The sequence below is a fragment of the Leptodactylus fuscus genome, chromosome 11 (assembly GCF_031893055.1).
Source record: "Leptodactylus fuscus isolate aLepFus1 chromosome 11, aLepFus1.hap2, whole genome shotgun sequence".
Taxonomy (NCBI): Eukaryota; Metazoa; Chordata; class Amphibia; order Anura; family Leptodactylidae; genus Leptodactylus; species Leptodactylus fuscus.
Genome location: NC_134275.1, coordinates 26,878,922 through 26,901,730, shown reverse-complemented (window position 1 = coordinate 26,901,730; position 22,809 = coordinate 26,878,922). Strand labels below are relative to the sequence as shown.

At 41.5% G+C, this 22,809-nt stretch overlaps 1 protein-coding gene across 1 annotated transcript in view; it reads left to right on the top strand.

Annotated features, from left to right (window-relative positions):
• OLFML2A (olfactomedin like 2A) overlaps positions 1 to 22,098 on the top strand; it is a 78,033-nt gene extending 55,935 nt beyond the window's left edge. Inside the window, exons 6-8 of the mRNA XM_075259370.1 lie at positions 6,004 to 6,300; positions 14,391 to 14,576; positions 16,150 to 22,098. Coding sequence (XP_075115471.1) covers positions 6,004 to 6,300; positions 14,391 to 14,576; positions 16,150 to 16,751 — 1,085 coding nt within the window. The 3' untranslated portion in view covers positions 16,752 to 22,098. The remainder of the gene's footprint in view (positions 1 to 6,003; positions 6,301 to 14,390; positions 14,577 to 16,149) is intronic.
• The last annotated feature ends 711 nt before the right edge of the window (positions 22,099 to 22,809 follow it).

Here is a 22,809-nt window from a genome sequence, read left to right as displayed (position 1 = left end):
TTCTATACATTTGACTTAAAAAAGTTCAAAAGTTCAAAAATTAGTTCAACCCTACAAACAACTACACGGAACTGATGTTATATGTAGTTTCTCAACACATAGCTGAATATATATCTATAGTGTCTGTAGCCTAGAGATACCTCAGATGATCTGGTTCCTTTATGCTCAGAGGAATGTACATGAGACTCTTCAGTGCTAAAGCTGCATGGATCCAACCTGACTTAGCAGTGTTTTCTTGATAACATTCCAAAATCCAGCTGTTTCCCATAAAACTGTCTCCAGCGCTATCTGCATTAGATCAAACGGGAGGCTTGCTTATAAGCAACTTCCTATACGGGTCCAGCGCCACACAGTATAGTGTCTTCATTCATCATATAATCAAGTCAATCCATCCTAGTGAAGCTTCTGGTGCAGATACCCCACTACAGAGGTTATACAGTGACACATCAGACGACTGGCATCACTCCAACATTGATGCAGAACGCTCTTGCCAGCCATTATAAACCTTTATTGAAAACAAATTTTTCAGATGGGAATTCGTCCCCTGGTGAAAAAGCCAATTTCCAAATGTTCCTCCACAATTGTTATCATAGATTTTGCTACAATTGCAATGTTTGATGGCTCTGAACCCACCTGCAGATGGTACTGTCATCAGGAAAGCCTCAACTTCAGATCATATGTTTGGAAACAAACCTAGGGGATTAAACGCCCCCTTTATAATGCACGTAGAACTAGGACTGAAAACATGATGCATAACCAAACATGAAACAGAAGCTGAAACATCCACATTACAATGCTTCCAAAAACATAGCAGTTGGTGTAAACAATATATGAGGGATGTATTGTGCTATAACCTATAGAAAGCTGGGTGTCCCCTCTCCATTCAGAGTGGTGACAAGACATGGAGCTGAGTGGCCCCCGATTTCAAGATTGGAACACTCCTTTACTTAAATGTATGAGTACAATTACGATCTGTTATCAGAAATGTCTATCTTCAAGAGGACGTTTCACATCCTCTGACATTGGTGGTGTTAAATACCACTAGAAAGTTGACTGTGTGCTGAATTCTATTCCCTGTCAACTTTGCCGTTATGTCCTCCAGTTGCAGGGATATTGATGCTGTTAGTTTCGGCACAGATATAAGGGGGGCCTTACAGCTCAGTGTCCTCGCTGGGTGGTGAGGAACACCCTTTGATGGTATACTTCTATAGACTTATACTGTCAGGAGTAGAGATGAGCGAGTAGTTCTCGATCGAGTAGGTATTCGATCAAATACTACGGTATTCGAAATACTCGTACTCGATCGAGTACCACTCGCTGTTCGAATGTAAAAGTTCGATGCAGAACCAGCATTGATTGGCCGAATGCTATACAGTCGGACAATCAACGCTGGTTCTTCTCCTACCTTTAGAAGTCTTCTCCGTGCAGCTTCCCCGCGGCGTCTTCCGGCTCTTCATTCACTCTGCCAGGCATCGGGCCTGGGCAGAGCCGACTGCGCATGTCCGCTTGTAGTGCGGGCATGCGCAGTCGGCTCTGCCCAGGCCCGATGCCTAGCAGAGTGAAGAGCCGGAAGACGCCGTGGGGACGCTGCAAGGAGAAGACTGCTCGGAGGATTCAGCCCGACCCTCACTCATGGACTTGGTAAGTATAATTTGATCGAATGTTGCCTACCCCTGAAACGAGCATTTCCCCCCATAGACTATAATAGGGTTCGATATTCGATATGCACCACTTTCTTTCTGCACCTGCTTGTCACATTTTAGGAAAGTGGTCAAGACAGGGTGGGGATCATGGTGGGCGGTTTTACTGTAACCCACCCATGAAAAGTGGTGGGAGTTATACCTAAAATCTATGTCAATCCCTGACTGGTATAGATTTCAGTTCGGCTGTATAAGACCTCATGTGGTATACTACAATTATTAGGAGGCTTGTCCGCCCTTTAATAATTCTGCCGCACCTGACACCAGCGGGTAAATGGATTAAGGCTAGCATAGACAGTCTTAATAAATTCCCCCAATATTCTTGTGTTTCTTAGTATAGAATCCTATCACAGTTATTTTATAGTCTCTTATTGACTACAGCATAACATGAATCTCTTGGTTCTCTTGCAAAATCTGGAACAGGGCCCCCTATCTGTCATGTAATATTTATAATACTGGTGTTCTTTCAAGTGGAAGAAGAACACAGCAGAATAACATTAAAGGTTTTGCCCACATATATAACTTATCCTCAGTCCACACCTACTGAAACCACAGCAGCTATGCTAGAGATGAGGTAACTCTCATCACTCACTTCTTAGGGCGTACATAGTGAATACAGAATACAGACGGCGGCGCATGCGCAGCTGTTTTTCATTTCTTATCACTATCATTACGGGGGAGGGAAGACCCCTGTTCTCAAGATTGCAAGATTCCTGGGCCCCAGTACATAATCTGTAACAGAACTCTCTACCTACTATACTTAGTTTGTAGCAGATGGGCTTTTGGGCTTTTCAGGCATCAGGGCCTAGGTATAACTTCTACCTTGTGCTATAATTTCACCCTTGAAGGCCTCCTCAGAAACCAGACTGGTTTTAGGCAACTGCCTGGGGCGCCTGTTTCTTAAGAAATCCCTCTCAATATAGGACAGATCCTTGGTAGCAACCTGAAAAACATTTTGCTCCCTCTAGCCAAGAAAATCAATAAAAAAAAAGGTCTCGAGGAAATGGAGAGTTGGACATTATTTGCCCAGGACCTCAGTTCAAGAAAAAAAAAGTAGCAAGAAAAAAGAGCAACTTCTTCACCCGCTATAGCTACGCCTTTGCTAATATGGCTTGACCCATTGTATGTAAAAATTCATGAATTCATGTCCAATTTGTATGCAGCCTATAATATGTTGTTATAACATGCACGAGGTACACGCTAAGAGATTAAATTCTCTCCTTTTAGAGCCAAGTTTACATTGTCTAGAAGACTTCTCGGAAGGATATGAATATTAAGAGCTCAACGGAAAAATGGCCTAAGTCCACATTTTGTCATATTTCAAATTATTACCTAGAAAGCTTCTTTGTACCTCGTTCTATGCATTGGGTTTACAAGGTACCTAGGATTAATGACCTAAGTCCATATATTTCAATGCAGAAGAATTTACACTCAATGGAATAATGGCCTAAGTCCAATACAAACTTACTTACTTCACTCTCGTTGGTCATTTTTTCATTGAAATCGTGACTTCCGGTCTGTTGTTTATATTAGTGTAAAAACTTTGTCTTATTGTTTAAAAGGCTCTAAATCGACTTTTGCACATATTTAGCGCCGAAAAGGGAGGCAGGTAATTATTATTCTTCATCGTTTAATAATAGTAGTAATTAATTAATAATATTAAATAAATAATATTTATACATGAAGCTGCAATTTTTTTAATAAATAATACAATTTATGATTAGGATTAACGGTGTTCATTAGCTGATTACATTGGATAGATATATTCCACAATAATGCCCGTTTGCTTTAGGCTAAAACTTTAAATTTCGTTTTTCTCACAATATTGATTTTTGGACTTAAGGCCATTTTTCCGTTGAGCTCTTCATATGTTTTCATCGGAGTTAAGTCTTCTGAGACGTGTTGCATTGTTAGAGCCTTCAGTAACAATCAATGACATTACGGCATCCTATGGAGGAAGCTGTGAAGCCTCACCAGTTGTCTAGAGTGTTTGCTCTTGGCTGACAATGTGAACTGTCAGTTACATGCGGCATGTAGAATTAGCAGACTTTTACTGCTTCATGAGAGTCAATATTGTTACAAGCAATGCAAATGGCTATTGAAAATTCCTGAGATATGTTGGTTCTCCACCCAGCTCTCTGACAGGCAAACACTATATAGACAAATCAGACGGCATCATGACTTAGCCATTAGTGTTTGCTCAGACTCATTCACTCACAGTCCTGGTCACATCATCTATAAAGGCTTTATTGAACCAACCACTGCTGCCAGGTCCAAGTCTATAGGTACCAATATTCTAGTTTCTGGAACCTCAAGTAGTCATGGTAACCTTTTGGCATGCTATGGGCAGCAAATTTGACGTTGGACCACTCCCAAGTGTGTTATCTAAGTAGTCGCCTTGGTCTTCACCCTTTAACCCCTCCCCCCCATTGCTGATATATCGTAGTTTGTGTTAATATGCAAATTAGCTCTTTGAAACACCCAGGGTGGTGCCATTGCTCCAAAGAGGTAAGTGGCAGTGCCCTCATTGCTCCAAAGAGCTAATTTGTGTATTATTATTATTGTTTATTTATATAGCACCATTAATTCCATGATGCTTTACATTTGGGGGTTACATACAATACACAGAATATACAGGTAGATATAATACTAACAATGACTGACTGGCACAGTGGGGTAGAGGGCCCTGCCCGCGAAGGCTTACAATCTATGAGGGAAGGGGGGTAGAGACAGAAGGAGAGGGGGAGACTGTACAGATGGGGGTGCGGTGATAGTGTTACCGGAGGTTGTAGGCCTTCCTGAATAGGTGAGTCTTCAGGGCCTTCTTGAAGCCTGTGATTGTGGGGGTCAGTCTTATGTGTCGTGGTAAGGAATTCCAGAGTATGGGGGATGCACGGGAGAAATCTTGGAGATGGTTGTGTGAGGAGCGGATGAGAGCAGAGCGGAGTAGGAGGTCATTGGAGGATCTGAGGTTACAGATGGTGATCGCTGAACAAGGGAGCCAGTGAATCACAAGGGGAAAATAAGGTTTCATACAGACGACCATAACCTATCTATCTTTGGGTCTGGATTGATATGCTGGTTCTGGTGACAGACTCCTTTTAACTCATGGAAGATAACAAACATGGATTTGTGGTTTTTCCCCAACTTCTTCAAATAATTTCCTCCTCAATAAAAACTAAGAGAAACATCAGCTAAGATAAGGTTCACTTCTCATGTGCATAGCTAGACGGCGATCCCATGAAATCTGTGTTTTCTTTTAATAAAATTTAATGACAACGTCTCCATAAGACTATTCCGTGGCTCAGATCTGGCATATACACAAGTACGCAAAAGATCAACATTAATTAATGTCCTTTATTAAAACTGGATGTGCTGTCATGTCATGTAGTTAAAATGGATATGCATTCAACCCCTAGAAGACCAGGGATCATTGCTGACTCTGTGGCCAAAGTAGTGTTTTACCTTCAGAAATCGGGAATATTTTTCTGATTCTTAGTCTATTATTTCTTTTTAGCAATGAAGCTTGGATTGTAATATTAATACTAAAATGTTACCAATAGTTCCTAATAATAATAGATCTTAAGCTTATCTGATCAATTTTATCATGAAAATACTGCAGTGAATAGTGTAGAGACCCACTTTACAGCCTGGACTTGATGGTGACCATAATGACTGATAAAAGTGAATGGTAAACGTCATGTATGCTTCTATGTGAGATCTAAATCCCATCAATATGACAGTATGACCTTTGCCCTTTTGAGGAGGAGTCCTGGAAGTGATGATATAGCCCCGAAGAGCCTTGATCTCAACATCATCAAGTCTGTCTGGGATTACCTTAAGAGACAGATGGATTGGAGCAACCCTACACCCACAGCAGGTAGTTCTCCAAGATGGCGGGAACAACCTACCTGCCGGGTTCCTTCAAAAACTGTCTGCAGGCGTACCGAGAAGAACTGATGGGCAGAAACGGGCAAAGGTCACACCAACTAATGATGGGATTTAGATGTTTCTTTTCTTCATTCATTTCATTTTGTTAATAAGACATACTGATAGGAAATGTAGATTGCGTGTCCTATATGGGACAGTGACTTACAATGTCTGTAAAGTGCCGCGGAATATGATGGTGCTATACAAGTAAGCACAATAAATAAATAATGGATAAAACTAAACTATTAACCCTTCTATTTCTGAAAGCATTCTTACCATGCAGCATTTTTCCACACCTGCTTAAAACTTTTGCTCAGAATTTTATATCTGCAGAATAAAGTCTATATTATTTAATGTTTTATTCCATTTGTAGAGAACACAGGAAGGTTATCTGTCCGAGGTGAACGACAAGATATCAAAACGGCAGCAACAAACATCACAGAGTCCCACATCATCCAGGAGGAGAAACCTGTGGAGCGGGAGAGACCAGCTCCAACCACAACTACTACTACGACCACCACCACAACTCCCACCACTACTACCACCACCACCACCACAACAGAGAGCACCACTACTACCACATTGGCCACAACTACCAGCAGCCCAGAATACATTGTCACAGCTATTTCTCTTACAGGACTTGGCTCTGATGCGGAGAACAATAATAAAGGTAGGAACTGTGCAGATTATATTTTATTGTATGTAGGGGATCTTAGCGCTATAGCAGAAGTATATAGGAGTAGTAGTCCTGACCTGTGTCTGGGCTCCAATGGGCAGCTATATGACTTTAATACACATTAGCGAAGGGTTAATCCACACATACCTTTTGTATGTAAATCGCCTCAGCCATTTTTTAATTAGCCCTGTGTACACACAGCAGACAGTGCTCACTGAACTTCCGGTGCTCATTGTTGGCTATTAGCCTATCAATAAAAGAGGGCTAATTCAAAAACTGCTGGGAGGATTTACACACAAAAGGTATATGTGGAATAGGCTTTCTAAAGGCTATGCAAATATATGCTTCGTTAAAAATGCAGAGCAAAAAAGTTAGATGGAACTACTCTCATACCACGTAACACAACCTTCTTATATGAGTCAGAAACTACATGGACCGAGACTAATGACAAAAAAATGTCAGAAAAAAACGCACAGGTGGTGCTCAACTGTAGAAACGCAGAAGTACAAAATGCCAAGTATAGAAGTAGAAAACAGGGCACTCACCAACAGCGTAGATAAAACAGATAAAGTCTTTCTTTCATCTTCAATAAAAAATCAACAAGGTGTGGAGGACAGCACGCCTGGCAGAGGAGCGACTATTATTTTGTGCACACCAGCACTTCCTTAAGCTCGCTTCTACCTGCTTGATGAAGTGCCAATGTGCACGAAACAATTGTCGCTCTTCTGCCAGGCATGCCTCCCTCCACACCTTGTTGATTTGTTATTGAAGATGAAAGAAAGACTTTATCTGTTTTATCTACGCTGTTGGTGAGTGTCGCTGCCATAAATTACTTTATAACCATCTTTTTTAAATCAGATTTTTATTAACAAATTTTTCTGTACAAAATGCAAACAATCGACAAAACAACAGCAACACAACAACAATTCAAAGTAAATATGGAGACACAATCTGACATATAAAGGGGGAAGTCCATTACTAAATCTCCCAAACATCTTTTGATTCATAGCAAATAATACCACTCAGGGGATCAGGGAAACAGATAAAGTAGAAGTGAGAGCTCTATCCCTAATCAGAGAGGAAAGAACAGGTGTATCCAACCATGCCCCCTAAGTTTTTTACAATTTAGTTTGGGCCGTTCTTTGTGTATGTACTCCCCTCTCCAGCCTAATAGTATTATTAAAGGGGTGTTCCCATAACTCATGTTCTGCAGCCTGCAGGGCTCTGTGCTCTCTTCACTTCCTAGATTTCTCGGTACATTGGTGGGCGGGGTTTCACTTGCTCTGCTATCTGCTATGTTTGCAGTCAGTAATGAGGGATTGGTTGTAAATGCATTACCACAGTATAAAGCTGATGTGGAAACTGATGTAGCAGAGCTGGATTTGAGTCAGCTTGCATTACATACAGAGGTAACGGACTCCTTATCTCAGTCCTTATCAGCCAAATTTAATTAAACCAGCTGATAAGTGGAAAAGGTGAAGATAGACAGCACAGTAATCCCGGAGCTCTAACCTCCCCCCTCCCCTATATGAGGTCCACTGCTTGTCAGCCCCTCCCTTCCCACCTGAGAGCAGGCAGCTACGTCACTTGGGAAATTAGCAGATAAGCCCAGTGGCCATAGAAATGCAGTGTCAACAATGAAGTGAATAAATTAAGATAGCGTCCAAACAAAGCAGTTTTGATAAAGCAATGTATTTAGGAAAAGTCTTAAATCCACATAAACTAGCAGTATTGATAGGATGCTTTTCATGGGACAACCCCTTTAACTCTAGATATCAATTCCACCAGAGAAGGAGGGCTGTCTGCTTACCTGCACAGATCTGCTGCCTCTGCCCATTCTTCTCTGTCCTCTCCTCTCTCATTCACATGCCTTCAGAGCGCCGTGCGTGCCTCCACCTCCCTAGGCTAGTGTTACTGATTCTGGGAATAGGCAGAGTTTGTTGTGGCTTAGGAGAGTGTGGGCGGTTACAGGGAGGGGAGACGTGAGTGCATCACTCACGTCTCCCTTCCCAATACCCGCCCACACTCTCCTAAGCCACAAGCCCCGCCTTCTCCCAGCATCTGTAACACTAGCCTAGGGAGGCAGGGGTGCGCACGGCGCTCTGAAGGCATGTGAATGAGAGAGGAGAGGACCGAGAAGAACAGGGAGCGGCAGCGGATCTGTGCAGCTAAGTTGAGCGATCGGGATTGGAATTCCGTTCCGATCTTTTTTAGGTGGGATCGCAACCTGATCGCAATCGTGAAATTTACTCGATCGCCGATCGGGATCCGATCTTTTCCAATCCCAATTGCTCAACCCTAGTGAAATGTTAATAACATGTCTAATCCTGAGAAGTATAACTTTAAGTTTCTGGGACCCAATGCGAAATTTGTAAGCCCCTCCATCTTGTGCCATGTATCACCTTATGTGCCTGGCATCACCTTATGTACCACGAGGGCCACACCTCTGCCTGTGGAAAAAAAATCCTACACTGTTTGACTCAGGTGACCCTAGCCTATCTATCCAGGGGTCTGGGGTGAAATGTTCGGTTCTGGTGACACACTCCATTTAACACATCTTTTTTTAATCCTTAGTTTTTTACCTTCCTAATACTAAGCAGCAGGTACTTTACAGAGATGTAGTGGTAATGGAAAAACTGTAGTGAAAAATATCAACCAGTTCAAAACATAATAATCCCCCATTTTAGTCATTTTTAAACCATCTGACAAAACATGTACTTTTTTGTTTATTTGCATTTTACATTTTTCAATTTTTTTCCATTCTTTTTGTAAATTGTTTAAAGGACCTTTCAGGTTCCCACATTTGATAAAGCAAGTTAAGCTAAATAACATTAAATGTAAAAGGAGAAAAGTAATGATAATGGTAATATAATCTGTAACCCACCAAAATGAAAAATGTCCTTCTGGTATTAGAAGAAGTTAACCATTTGAGTCTTTGCTTGTACTATGCTACAAACCAAGCAGGAGATCTTTGTACAATGTTCACTTCCAATGTCTTGTGAAGGTCCCCAGACATCGCTCTGTAACAAATGTGTCTTCTAAAAATGTCTACATTCTTAAGGGAATTCTCAGAAGATTTAGGCCACTAAAGTACCAGCATGTCATCATGGACCAGTGGTTTATAGTCCTAAATATTCATATAGTAAGTCTGTCAGCCCTGGGATTGCATGCGCATGTGATGTCGTGGAGTTGGAGCAGTACATATCAGCATCCTGTACTCAATGTGCAGCGCATGCGCAGTAAAGGGAGAAAAAAGATAAGATCAATAAGAACATGTGACTCATTACTTGGTAAGTACTAGGGCATTTAACAACCCAGGGGCAGACAGACATACTATAAGAACATGCTAGTGGTTTAGTGTTCAAATTCCTTTTTCATCATTTCCTCCCATTGAGAAAATCAGCTACTGTCTCCCATTGAAATTATTTCAGGCAGATTTTGAGGGTCAAATTCCTACATGTGAACACCCCCTAATACTTCTTTAGGCTTAGATCCCACGTTGAGGAAACACAGCCTTGTTTATTAGGGTAAGTTCACATGGGGTTTTTTGGTCAGGATTTTGAGGCCGTATCTGCTTCAAAATCCTGACCAAAAAAGACGACTCCCATTGAAATAAATGGGAGACGGTCAGTTCTTTTTTGAGGGAGTCGTTTTGTTCCGGCATCCGGAAAAAGAAGCGAGATGCTCAGTCTTTCAGGCGGAGTTGCCTCGTGACATACGCCTGAAGACACTTCCTCCCGACTAGGCCCATTCATTTGGGCCTAATTCGGAGCGTAGTGCACGACTGCACTGCACCGTCATCCACTCGCAACTACCCATATTTTGGACCGGAATCTGAGGTGGCCTCCACCTAAGGTTCTGGTGCAAAAAACCCTGAGTGAACTTACCCTTACAGATTTTTTTGAGCCAAAGTCAAGAATGGCTACAAAACGGGTGAATATATAGGGAGTACTTAAACTTCTCCCTTCTGCTCAATCCGCACCTCGCTTTGGCTAAAAAAAAAAAAAAGCAGGAAAATCTGCTACAAAAACTCCCTGCATTTCTACAACATGGGCCTCAGCCGTCCAGGCAAAAATGCATATTAAATTTATTCTTAAAATAGGCCAAGGGCAGTAAAATAAGAAACTTTTTGAATATCTCAGTAAACCCCTTTAAGGAGCAGGTGTATTACAGTCATGTGAAATCAGCCTTTGTAAATTTTTGAGATTCGTATCATAGTTTCCAAATGTTCGAAAATCAAAACTTTTTGAAAGTTGTGGAGTGGACCCAGAAAATATGGGGGCCGGGCAGGGGCAGGAGTTCAATGTTCTTCGCTCTTATTCTTTCTTGGAAAATACAGTTTTTTTTTCATAGGGGAGTGAACGGAAATGATTGATATAGACTATGTCAGCTCTTGGATAGCGCTATATGCCTTATGATGATTTAATCCCCAATCCTTCACGATGATTAATGTTTTTCTGTAGACACATGCCAGCTGTATAGTGAAACTTCTAACAAGTATCTGACTTGTGTGACTAATTAAGAGAAAGTGACATTTCCTTTCTAAAAATCGATTGCAGGCGTTCTGTGATGGCCCGCACAGCAGCTGTATTGAGTAATCTTTTTACTCGTGAACTTTTGTCATTTCAACACTTTAATAGATTAGGAACATTTTCTTATATTGCTGGCAATCTTTTATACTGTATACATTATATATCATATATATGACATATAAGTCACCAAAATGAACATACACTTTGGTGCTTAAACGGGTTTTCCAGGATCTGAAGATCTTTGATACTGATTACCTTGCTACAGGATATGTCATTAAAATAATAATAATAATAATAATAATAATCACAGAGGGTATAATCAACCACTAATTAGCAAAAAACATCACAGATTGGCTGACACTGCTGATATCAGACGATAAACAGAATTAAAATATAACTTTTATTGGTGAGGCTAAAATCATCCCAACCCCAAAACAATGTATATGTACACACACCAACTTATCAGGGCTACAAGGTAAGTACTTCACTCCCTCAGTCTCCTAGATACGGGAGATCCCCATAAGTATACATCAGTCCTCTATGGTCAGCGTCTTAAATAAGAAGCAATTGAAAATATATATCACCAAGAGCTGGACTTGAGGCATTCCCGTGGTTTCAAAAGTCAATTATTGATCAATGTACACTATATAATCATGTGAAGAGGGAGTAATCTCAGTAAATAACCACCACCCCTACTCGTGTACTGATAACAATATTAAAACAAGACCCTGCATTAGTGACCACCTACTGAGCATAAAGGATGTTGGGATATAATATCTGATACATGGAGCTCCCCCATGAAGACGGGAATAAATAGCCCCTTAGCATCCCCCTCAATCACCCCAAACTGCGTTTACTCTGAGTAAGTGTTGATACTAAATGCAGTATATTGACTAGCTCTACTGCTCGGAGATACCTAAGACAAGATATAATATACTAGCACGTATCACCATTAGACATACACTGGGAACAGATGTGGCAAATTACTAGTGTGTGCCAAGGTGCTAAACTCATCAGGGTAGTAATGCAGCCGTATACTATTGCACTGGGACTACATTGGTTGCTCGCTTATATAAGCTGGCCGTATCACTAGGAGGCACCTATAGTACGACTAAGCTTCTGATGAAGTCAGTCAGCCCGTCCCTATTCCTCCCCTAGCAGTTACAAGCCGCTCTATTGCTATAGTAAGCCGCTCACATTAATATACAGCTGCCGCCATGCAGCTAATGGTAGTCCATGTAATGTATGGCTCTGCACTGGGACTAAATTGGTGAATCACCTGTGCATATAAAGCTTATGTCAGCTGGTTGTATCGCTAGGATATTATTTTTATACCGGGCGTTGAGGATTGCAAAAATCCAGTGGTGGTTGCTCACAAGGATTTTGACAATGCGTTTGTCAGTTGAAAAGCACCCCAACATGAATTCAGCCATGTGTGCCAGAGTGTTACTTGGCATGACTTCCCTGCCCCCACCGGAATGGTCACTCTCCCTTTCCTCCTCCTCCTCCTCCATTTCGCCCCATCCGCACTGCAGCAATGGGACACAATGAACTTCCCCGCTAGCCTCCTGTGTGACAATGACATCATCTGCCACTTCGTCGTCCTCCTCCTCCTCTTCCTCCGTCATTATACGCTCTGAAGCAGACAAGAGTGTGCACTGACTATCCTGCTGGGATGGTTCTGCTCCTATGCCCGACTCCTCAGTGTACAATGCGTTATCCCTGATGGCGATGAGGGATTCTCGCATTAAAAACACACAGGAGCGGGATTGTTACACTCACAAGTGCGTCGTCACAGCTGACTCTCTTGGTAGACTCCTCAAAGACATGCAAGATCTCGCATAAGTCTGCCATCCATGGCCACTCATGGTGCAGAAACTGCGGGAGCGAGGGGCCAAACGGTGGCTCAGTGGTTAGCACTGCAGCCTTGCAGTGCTGTGATCCTGGTGTTCAAATCCCACCAAGGGCAAAAAAAAAAAAACCATCTGCAAGGAGTTTGTATGTTCTCCCCGGGTTTGCATGGATTTCCATCCCGTATTCCAAAAAAGACATACTGATAGGGAAAAAATGTACATTGTGAGCCCTATGTGGGGCTCACAATGTACATAAAAAAAAACAAAAAAAAACTGCGGGAGCGGACTCTGAAGAACCCTTGGGTTTTGGAGATGGTACTCCATCAAGGGTCTCTGCTGCTCACACACTCTGCTGAACATGTGGTATGTCAAGTTCCAGCATGTGGGGACGTTGCACAACAGCCAGTGTTCTGGCAGATGGAGGCATTGCTGGAGTGATTTGAGGCTAGCAGCGGCTACTGTAGACTTGTGAAATTGGACGCACAAGCGCCGCACTTTCACTAGTAGCTCGGCTAAATTGGGGTACGTTTTTAAAAACCGTTGCACCACTAAATTGAAAACGTGGGCCAGGCATGGAACATGGAGGTTGGCAAGCTCCAGAGCCGCTACCAGGTTCCGGCCGTTATCAGACACGTCCATGCCTGGGGCCATGTTGACGTTTCATCGAGGACGGCATCCCTCACCTCGGAGTCAGTGTGCTGTCTGTCCCCCAAGCTAATGAGCTTCAGCACGACCTGCTGACGTCTCCCCACGCCAGTGCTGCAGCGTTTCCAGCAGGTAACTGGGGTCAATGTGATGGCGGAGGAGGGTGGTGGTTCAGAGCACAGCGGGAGAAGTAGTGATGGCTAGGGACGGCATAGCAAGGTGCCGCACTTGCCATCAGGTCACAGAAGGCCTGAGTTTCCACAAGTCGAAACAGCAACATCTCCTGGGGCAGGAGTTTGGAGATGTGTGCGTTTAAGGCTTGTGCATGTGGGTGGGTAGCGCTGTATTTTTGCCTGCGCTCAAACATCTCTGAGATGGTGGGTTGCAGGGAAGAGGCACATGATGGTTCAGGAGAAGGAGTTGAGGCAGGAAAATGGGAGGATGAGGGAGAAGTCTCCAAAGTGACGGAGGCAGATGTGGAGGTGTCCTGGCTGCTGGTCTGGACTGCAGCGCCAGCACTGGCAACAGTGGGAGAGGCAGTGGCAGCAACACCGGACGAACATTGTCCTGCGTTTGCTCTCTCTTACTCTCTCTTTGCTCTCTCTTACTACCTCGAACAGCCTGATATTTGATCGAATACTAATTCGATCGAACGGTGTTCGCTCATCTCTACTAAGGGGCTATTTATTCCCGTCTTCATGGGGGAGCTCCATGTATCAGATATTAATTCCCTTTATGCTCTGTAGGTGGTCACTAATGCAGGGTTTTCCTGTTTTAATATTGTTATCGGCACACAAGTAGGGGTGGTGGTTATTTACTGAAATTACTCCCTCTTCACATGAATATGTAGTGCTTTTATTACTGAAGGGTTGCCGCCCCTCCATTCATTTGATCTATGAGGTTGCTCATAGTCAGACCCCACCATTCAAATATTGATGGCCTATAGTTACATTAACCAGCCATTTTATCTAAAATTGTGTTATTTTGCTCTAAGCCAGTGATGCAGATGCCATGAATGTGTTCTCTTAGTAATGTAAGATGAATTCTCTTGCAGTCAGAGAAGGAGAGTGTGAAGGCACCATCGCATCGATAGAGGCACCCAAGAAACATCACAGTTATGGCCGCAATGAAGGAGCCTGGATGAAAGATCCTGCGGCAAAGGATGATAGAATCTATGTCACAAATTATTACTATGGAAATAATCTTGTAGAATTCAGAAATCTTGACAATTTCAAACAAGGTATGAATTCAGTCATTTTATAACAGGTACCCTATTTATGGCAGATTTATGAAGACTGACATTACTCACACCAGTCTTCATGGCCCCGGACCAAGCAGAGGGTACACTTTATATTGGACAAGGCATAGGCCTTTTCATAAGCGAGGCATATCCTCCACTTGGTTGTGCGTCTCAGGGTAAATGTACAACATAATTTACGCCAGATTTCCTTGGGTCTTATGTTATAGAGTAGGAGTAGCTGAGCAGATTGCTTTATAATTTTGTGTGAAAATTATTCAGTATAATATGTGGTTTATTGATTGACATCCCTGCTATTTCTATGTTTAGGAGTCCAGGGGGTGGTGCTAAACAGTGATTGACAGCTATCTTTATGTGCATTCTCATACGTGGAAGGTTACAAATAGTTGACCACCCACGGGACTCCTAGACATAAAAAGTACCGTATATACTCGAGTATAAGCCGACCCGAATATAAGCCGAGGCCCCTGATTTTACCACAAAAAACTGGGAAAACTTAATGACTCAAGTATAAGCCGGGGGGTGGGGGTGGGGGGTTGATGCAGCAGCTACTAGAAAATTTCCAAAAATAAAATGGCCAACGTTTTTGGGTGCAGTAGATGCTGTGTGCAGGGGGACAGGAGGGGGTGTTTTGGTTGCCTGTCCTGAGCTTGAGGACTATTCCCCCCCACCCCACTTGAAATTCAGCCTGGCTGAATATAGGGTATCTGCAGTGCTCCTATTAACTAGAGATGAGCAAACACTGTTCGGATCAGCCGATCCGAACAGCACACACCCATAGAAATGAATGGAAGCACCTGTGACGCTGGCCAGCCGCCGGCAAAGTCAGCATCACAGGTGCTTCCATTAATTTCTATGGGTGCGTGCTGTTCGGATCGGCTGATCCGAACAGTGTTCGCTCATCTCTACTATTAACCCCTTCCCGATGGAACAGGAGCACTGCAGATACCTTATATTCAGTAGACCGAGCACTTTCAGACACAGGGATATCTAATGTGTATGTGTTTCACAGTAATTTTCTATTTTTATATGTATTCTAGGGAAAGGAGCGATTTAGAACTTTAATTTCTTTTATTTTTTATTTTATTTTAAAGCTTCTTTTTTTTCCCACTATTTTATGGAGATTCTATACATTACTATTGCGGCTGGTCATAGACCCCCCCCCCAAAAAAAATAAATAAATAAAAAAATTATATATATATATATATATATATATATATATATATATATATATTTATTTTTTTTTTTTGCTTGACTCTAGTATAAGCACAGTATTTAGCACGAAAACTGTCCTGAAAAACTTGGATTATACTCGAGTATATACGGTATACATATTTCAATAATAAAGATTTCAGAAGTGATAGTGAATCTTTTTTTTTTTTTACACAAACTTATATATCAATCTTCTCAGCAACTCTTGCTCTATAATACACTTTTGATGGAATTCATAGCATTTTGATGTATTTCATAATACCATGTTGACTTATAGTAACTTCATCATTGCTGTCACTACTACAGTTTTGAGGCTATCTTTCATAATCTGATTGGTTTTCAGGTCGCTGGAGCAATCTGTATAAGGTTCCCTACAACTGGATTGGGACTGGACATGTTGTATTTCAAGGAGCCTTCTATTACAACAGAGCTTTTACGAAGAACATCATTAAGTATGACTTGAAGCAGCGCTTCGTAGCAGCCTGGACTCTTCTGCATGATGTGGTTTACGAAGATACCACCCCATGGAAATGGAGAGGCCACTCCGATATTGATTTTGCCGTAGATGAAAGTGGTCTCTGGGTCATCTACCCATCTGTTGACTACGACTACTCTCAACAAGAAGTCATAGTTATCAGCAAACTTGATCCTAATGACTTATCTGTAAAGAAGGAGACTACGTGGAAAACTGGTCTGAAACGTAACTCCTATGGAAATTGTTTTATAATCTGCGGCATCCTGTATGCGGTGGATGTCTACAATCAAAAAGAAGGACAGATCTCGTACGCCTACGACACTCACACAGATACTGACGCAGATCCAAAGTTGCCTTTCATTAACGAATATGCCTTCACTACGCAGATTGACTATAACCCCAAAGAAAAAGTACTATACGCCTGGGACAATGGACACCAGTTGACATACAAAGTGAATTTTGTTGACTGATTGAATTGATGGCTTGTAAGGACGTAGGTCAGTCCTTCCACAAAGAAAGCACTTTTACACATCAGTTATAACACGTTGCTTGGGGAGCAACTAAAGCATTATCCTCTGGCTGTTAGGAGGCAAAATTACTCTGGCCAAGACAAGTGTAATGGCCCAGAAATGTGGTATGTGACTAATCCATTGTTACGAAGCTGAACAAAATTGTAAAAGTGTGAATGGACCCGAGATGAATGGCTCACCACATAAAAGAAAGCCAATTTCTTTTTCGGCCTTTTGACATCCTGTATTTTTCAGTTTAACCCCAATGAAGGAGACTGAACAAACTTAACACAAAACAGTTGGGAGCAAAATTTTATTGCATGGACCACCAAAGAAAGTACTGACACCCCGCGCTTACATCTAATATTTTTGTCTTGTCGTCTTTGTAGTGTGAATATTCCAAAACTTCAGACATCTACATTTTACTGAAAGATCATATATTATAATGTTATGTGTATTCAAAGGGGGGGTAATTTTATATAAAAACATACTATTAAGGACCCTCTTCCAGTAGCGGTGGTCTGAGATTTCCCTTTTTTATGTAGTCCTATTATTCTTGAAGAATGAATGAGACTATGAGAATAGGTTCACTCAGCAGAATTGCCACAAAGCTGAACAAATCTGTTTCAGGCATTCAAAGCAAAATTTTTCTTTTTTACCAAATTTGCTATGGAATTTGTAAGTTACTTGCCGGACAGGAGGTATTTTTCCATCTGCCATTCTCAACTCAATGGGAGTTTTCAGGCTGAAGCTATAGGAAAAACCATAGTCTACCCTGCATTGAAATGTATGAAGTCTGATTTCAGGCACAATTTGGAGTTGAATTTGAGTTGAAATATGACTCCAAATCAGCTGCAAATTCCTCTGTGTGGAAATATTCTAAGCAGGCTTTGCAATATTTTTATTAAAAAAATACTTGATAACTCTCTAAGATCATCTGGGAGGCTCCGAGGAGGTGGGGAAAAGTGGCCAAGTGTCCTGGCAGTCATTTTAAATGTGATTTTGGCACTTTTTTCACTGGCCATGTCCTTTTCTCGGGACATGATCGGCTCAGAGTTTATACATCACAAAAAGGGGACATGCCTGGGCCCCAAAAGATGGTGTGTGGAAGCTTGAGTGAGCATGACCTCACCCATAACATTTTTTTGCAGCCTACAGATGTTGGCATGTGTTATACAAGAGAACGTTTCACATTGGACATGGTGTCTAATCTGTAGGAAGTATATTATAGAGCAGGAGGAGCTGAGCAGATTGGTTGCAGAGATTTGCGAATATTTTTGAGGTTTATCCACAAGACAAAAACAAATTGCTTTTATTATACTTTTAATAAGCAGAGTCCAAGGGAGGTGCAGTAAAATAAAAAACACCTATATACAACGTCCTTCACCTCTCTTGGTGTCTCGGGTCCTCTTTGGGCCTAGTGAGTTACTCGAGTCTAGCCCTTCCTATGGGGTGTAAGACCACACACTGGACTCCTAAACACAGAAAGAAGTCCAGGAGGGAGCAGGAGCACCCACCACAAAACTATATATTAATCTGCTCAGCTCCTCCTGCTCTATAACATGGTGCCCATATATAACTACACGTACATCTTGAATTTTCAAGCCAAAATAGCTCTTTTAGTACATGTCCTTCGGTATATGCCTCACGAAAGAGGCTTCTTAAATATAGGCACCCTTACTTCAAACATTAACCCCCCTCCTAGCAATATGGCATACTTCCCCTTTAACACTGACAACAAACCAGCATTTTTAGTTGACAGATTATTAGTCTGACAGTTTTTTGCTGTTTTTTTGTTTGAGAAAAAAAAAATGTAATAGGCGGAAATGCCTCTTTTCACCTGCGCATTTTCACTCAGTATATGGGTGTGAACAAGTGAGAGCAGCCAAGTCCTGAAGGAATAAAGTCCAGCGTGCCAGCCGCCTGGTGCCAGCTGGATTTTCCCACAGTTTATATGCCTGTAGAAGTATTTTGTTGCTTTTCCAGATCTCCGATAGATTAAAATGTTTCCTTTATGGTTGACGTCTTCATATATCTAGTACATGTAACAGCTGTGCGTGTTTCTCCAGTTTATTGTGGTCTACATATAGGGAGTAGATTAAGTAGTTTTAGGGTTCTACCTCTACGTTGCGGAAAAGCTGTTTTTTTTTATTGCAGATTTTGCTGTAGTTTTTTGAGTCAAAGCAGATTGACTGAAGGGAGATGTATAAGCAATTCCATTATATCTCCCATTCCTTTTTGTAGCCACTACAAGGTTTGGGTAAAAAAAACAAAAACACAGCAAAATCTACAACAAAAAAAACGCAGCAAAATCTACAACATAAAAAAAAACGCTTTTCTGTAACGTGGGGCCTTTTAGCCATAATGTACATGCAGTTCTTCAGTTGTTCGTCTGTATAAATCCTGACAATGGATATTGGAAGAGATGAATAACTCTGATCATACCAGTCATGACCATCCACATCCACTCTCTCTAGCATGACGAATAGTATAATGGTATAATTTTTTTGCAGTACTGGTATTGACTGGATATGTGACCCAAGTAGTTAAAAGGAATCTGTCACCAGGTTTGGAGTCCTAAACCATAGAGGTATAACAAGGACAGGCTGCTGGTTTAAGAGGTCCAAACCTGGTTGACTTTATGTGAATTTAGGGATTAGCCATAAATAGTCCAAGTCCAATACTCCACCATTATGTATTCTGGCATAACCCCTCCACTTGGACTATTCATGGGTAACCGCTAAATTGGCAAGTTTGGCTCTATGCAAACTACAAACTCAGATGGCTGCTTAGGTGAGAGTTAGACTACTGCTATAAGGGAAGCTCAGGACTACACACAGAGAACATTGTTATAGGGGGCAGACTGAACAGCCAGATTGGTGTTATAGGGGGTGGTCCAGACCATGTTATAGGTGGCAGTCCAGACTACACAACCAGATTGTTATAGGGGGTGGTCCAGACTACATAACCAGATTATTGTTATAGGTGGCAGTCCAGACTACACAACCAGATTATTGTTATAGGGGTGGTCCAGACTACACAACCAGATTATTGTTATAGGGGGTGGTCCAGACTGAACAGCTAGATTGGTGTTATAGGGGGCGGTCCAGACTGAACAGCCAGATTGGTGTTATAGGGGGCGGTCCATACTACACAACCAGATTATTGTTATAGTGGGTGGTCCAGACTGAACAGCCAGATTGATGTTATAGGGGGCAGTCCAGACAATGTTATAGGGGGTGGTCCAGACTACACAACCAGATTATTGTTACAGAGAAAGGTCTGAATATAGAGAAAGCTTTGAATCACGCAGCCAGGCTGCTACTATAGACAGCATTGCATCTATATATCCAAACTGACAAATCTGGGCTTGTGGGCATGAGACTTTGTCATGCACCAAGCATGCCATGTAGAAAACCATGGAAGGTGCCATTGTCTACAAAAATTTTGTGAAGGTTGTATTTTGCAGCTGCACAGAAGTTATCATAGAGCTTGGGCTTAATGTTTCCCAAATAATTATATTAAGTAATATATTTCTATACGGTATTCACATGTAACACTTGTAGGAGACAGCGACTTCTGGGCGACTATACACACTGATATTGCTCATGAGCCCATACAGTGTACATGGAATGCAAAATGGATATGTCGTGTGTCCGCAGCTCATGGAGTGCACTGTTTGAGGTCACTGCCCCATCATAGTCATTTCCTTACATATCTGGCCCGTGAGAAATCTCAAAGCCTGTTCAGAGTTTTAACATCTTCTTTATTGGTTCGCTGGAAACTTCATTATGAAAGAATGACAAGAGAATTGCTCCGGCAGAGTAGGGAGCGTGTTAAATGTTATGATCCCCATCTGAAAAGGACAACATCTGTAACCGCTTTACAGTTCTTTAGACACTTCTTAAGAACGATGACGAAGGATTTAAGGAGAAGATTGACCATACAAAAATAAACTTTCCAAAAAATTGCTGAGAAGTAGTAGTAGGACACAAGATACGGACTTCAGCAGTTCTACTGAACTAAACTTCGATCATCATACGATTCTGTAATGATCTAGGTTCAATGTTGTAGAACTGTGTTGTGTCTGTGACAGTTGTTTGGCCAATAGCCTTTCCTTCCGATACACATGCAACCTCGTTTCAGTACAACATGCATTGTTCTGAATGGGGAGAGGGCCTAAACCATGGCTGTACTCCTCTGGTGGTGACTTGCCCACTCCTTTTTCATGAAATGCATGTGAGATTGTTAGGGTAACCTTAGTCTGAGTATGACTGCATTTAGGGTTCTGGAACCCATTAAAAATTTTTATGTATCAAGATATAGTATAACATACCAATTTTTAACGGATTTCACTCATTGTTATACATAACTATGTAGCAATTTATGTAGCATGCCCTAAAATTCACACATGTAGGCCTCCTGCACACGATCATAGTTTTTCAGACCCATTAATTTTTATGACACCATACACCTGCCTGCATTTTTTGCGGCCGTGCGTCCATGCCATATATAAGGACCACAAATTATGACGAGGATCTGCATCAATGCTGTAGTATGTGAACACACCTTTAGGGATAATGGATATGGCCATGTGTACCAATCTATGATATGTCATCCATAGGCATACTCTACATTGGGCCATATAGTACCTCTGTATGCCTTTCTTCATTTATAGTTGGCTTTTCATGTGAATACTTATGTAAAATCTTCCCAAAGATCAAGAACCTGTGTTACTACGGGAGAGAATATGGCGGAACAAGTGTGTACAGAGTACAAATGTCTTATATATGGCCGAACTCTTAATCTTTCATGTGTCTCCTTTGTGCTACATTACATTGCTTCTCTAATAGTCTAGAGCTGACCACATACAGGACAGAGACGTATTACAGGACAAGCCTCTTGCTGGGATACACAAGTTGGCAACTTAAATTAGGGAAAAATTTTCAGCCCCCTCCCCTATATAAAAATCCTTTTTTCCATGTTTTGTGTTTCTTGTATGTATATGTAAAAGAAGTATATACATGTTTATATCACGCCACGCCATATGAAATATGTTGAATATATTCTTTATCTGTTGTAAATATAAAATACACCTTATTTTTTAAGAACGTTCCATGTATGTAAATTAGGATATTGCTTTACGATTTGTATATAACATGTGCATTCATCCAATGAATAATTTAATGCAAGTCATTCACATTTTTGATGCGGCCGCATCAATATGGCTTAGTTAACCTTCTTGTATGGTATAAAATGGTTACTACAAATATGGCGTATTTCATTTTTATTCTGTTAAAGTAACTTATGAGTTTTATGGAGTCGACATCCATATGTTCTGCAGAACAAAGAAAGAAAATAATAAAATATAATGATATCAGTATAAAGAATTAAAGTCTTTATCTTCTGTAGACGACACAAGGGCTTGGACAGAAAATAAGAAAAAATTATTTTATGCTAATTAAGTCTCATTGGGGGAATTTAGTAAAATAGTCATGCCAGTTTACGGACAAAAAAGTATTGCATTTTTAGTGCACAGCAATTTACTAACCATTTACTAACCTGCTAGTCGCTAAGAAAATTGGGTGGAACTGTGAGGAGATCAAAGCAGGCCCATTTTATGTCCCACTCCCCTATATCACTGGAGAGGAGAGGATGGAGCAACCCAAGGGTTGGGGGCTAGTTCCAAAGACATCACCCAGGGGTTAGAACTAGAGATGAGCGAACAGTGAAATATTCAATATTCGTTTAGAATAGCCCCTCAATATTCGACTATTCGAACAAGTATCAAATCCCATTATAGTCTATGGGGAAAAAAGCTTTGTTTCAGGGGAAACCACTATTCGACTCAGGAGGGTCACCAAGTCCACTCACACCTCAGGAAATGCTGACTGTTGTCTGGGACAGCAGGGGAAGCATATCTGAGGGCATCTACCATCCCCAAGTCACTGTATTACGCCACTAATAATGTGGGAGCTGACTTTTTGCCATAGGAATGCATTTGACCAGTGTTGATTGG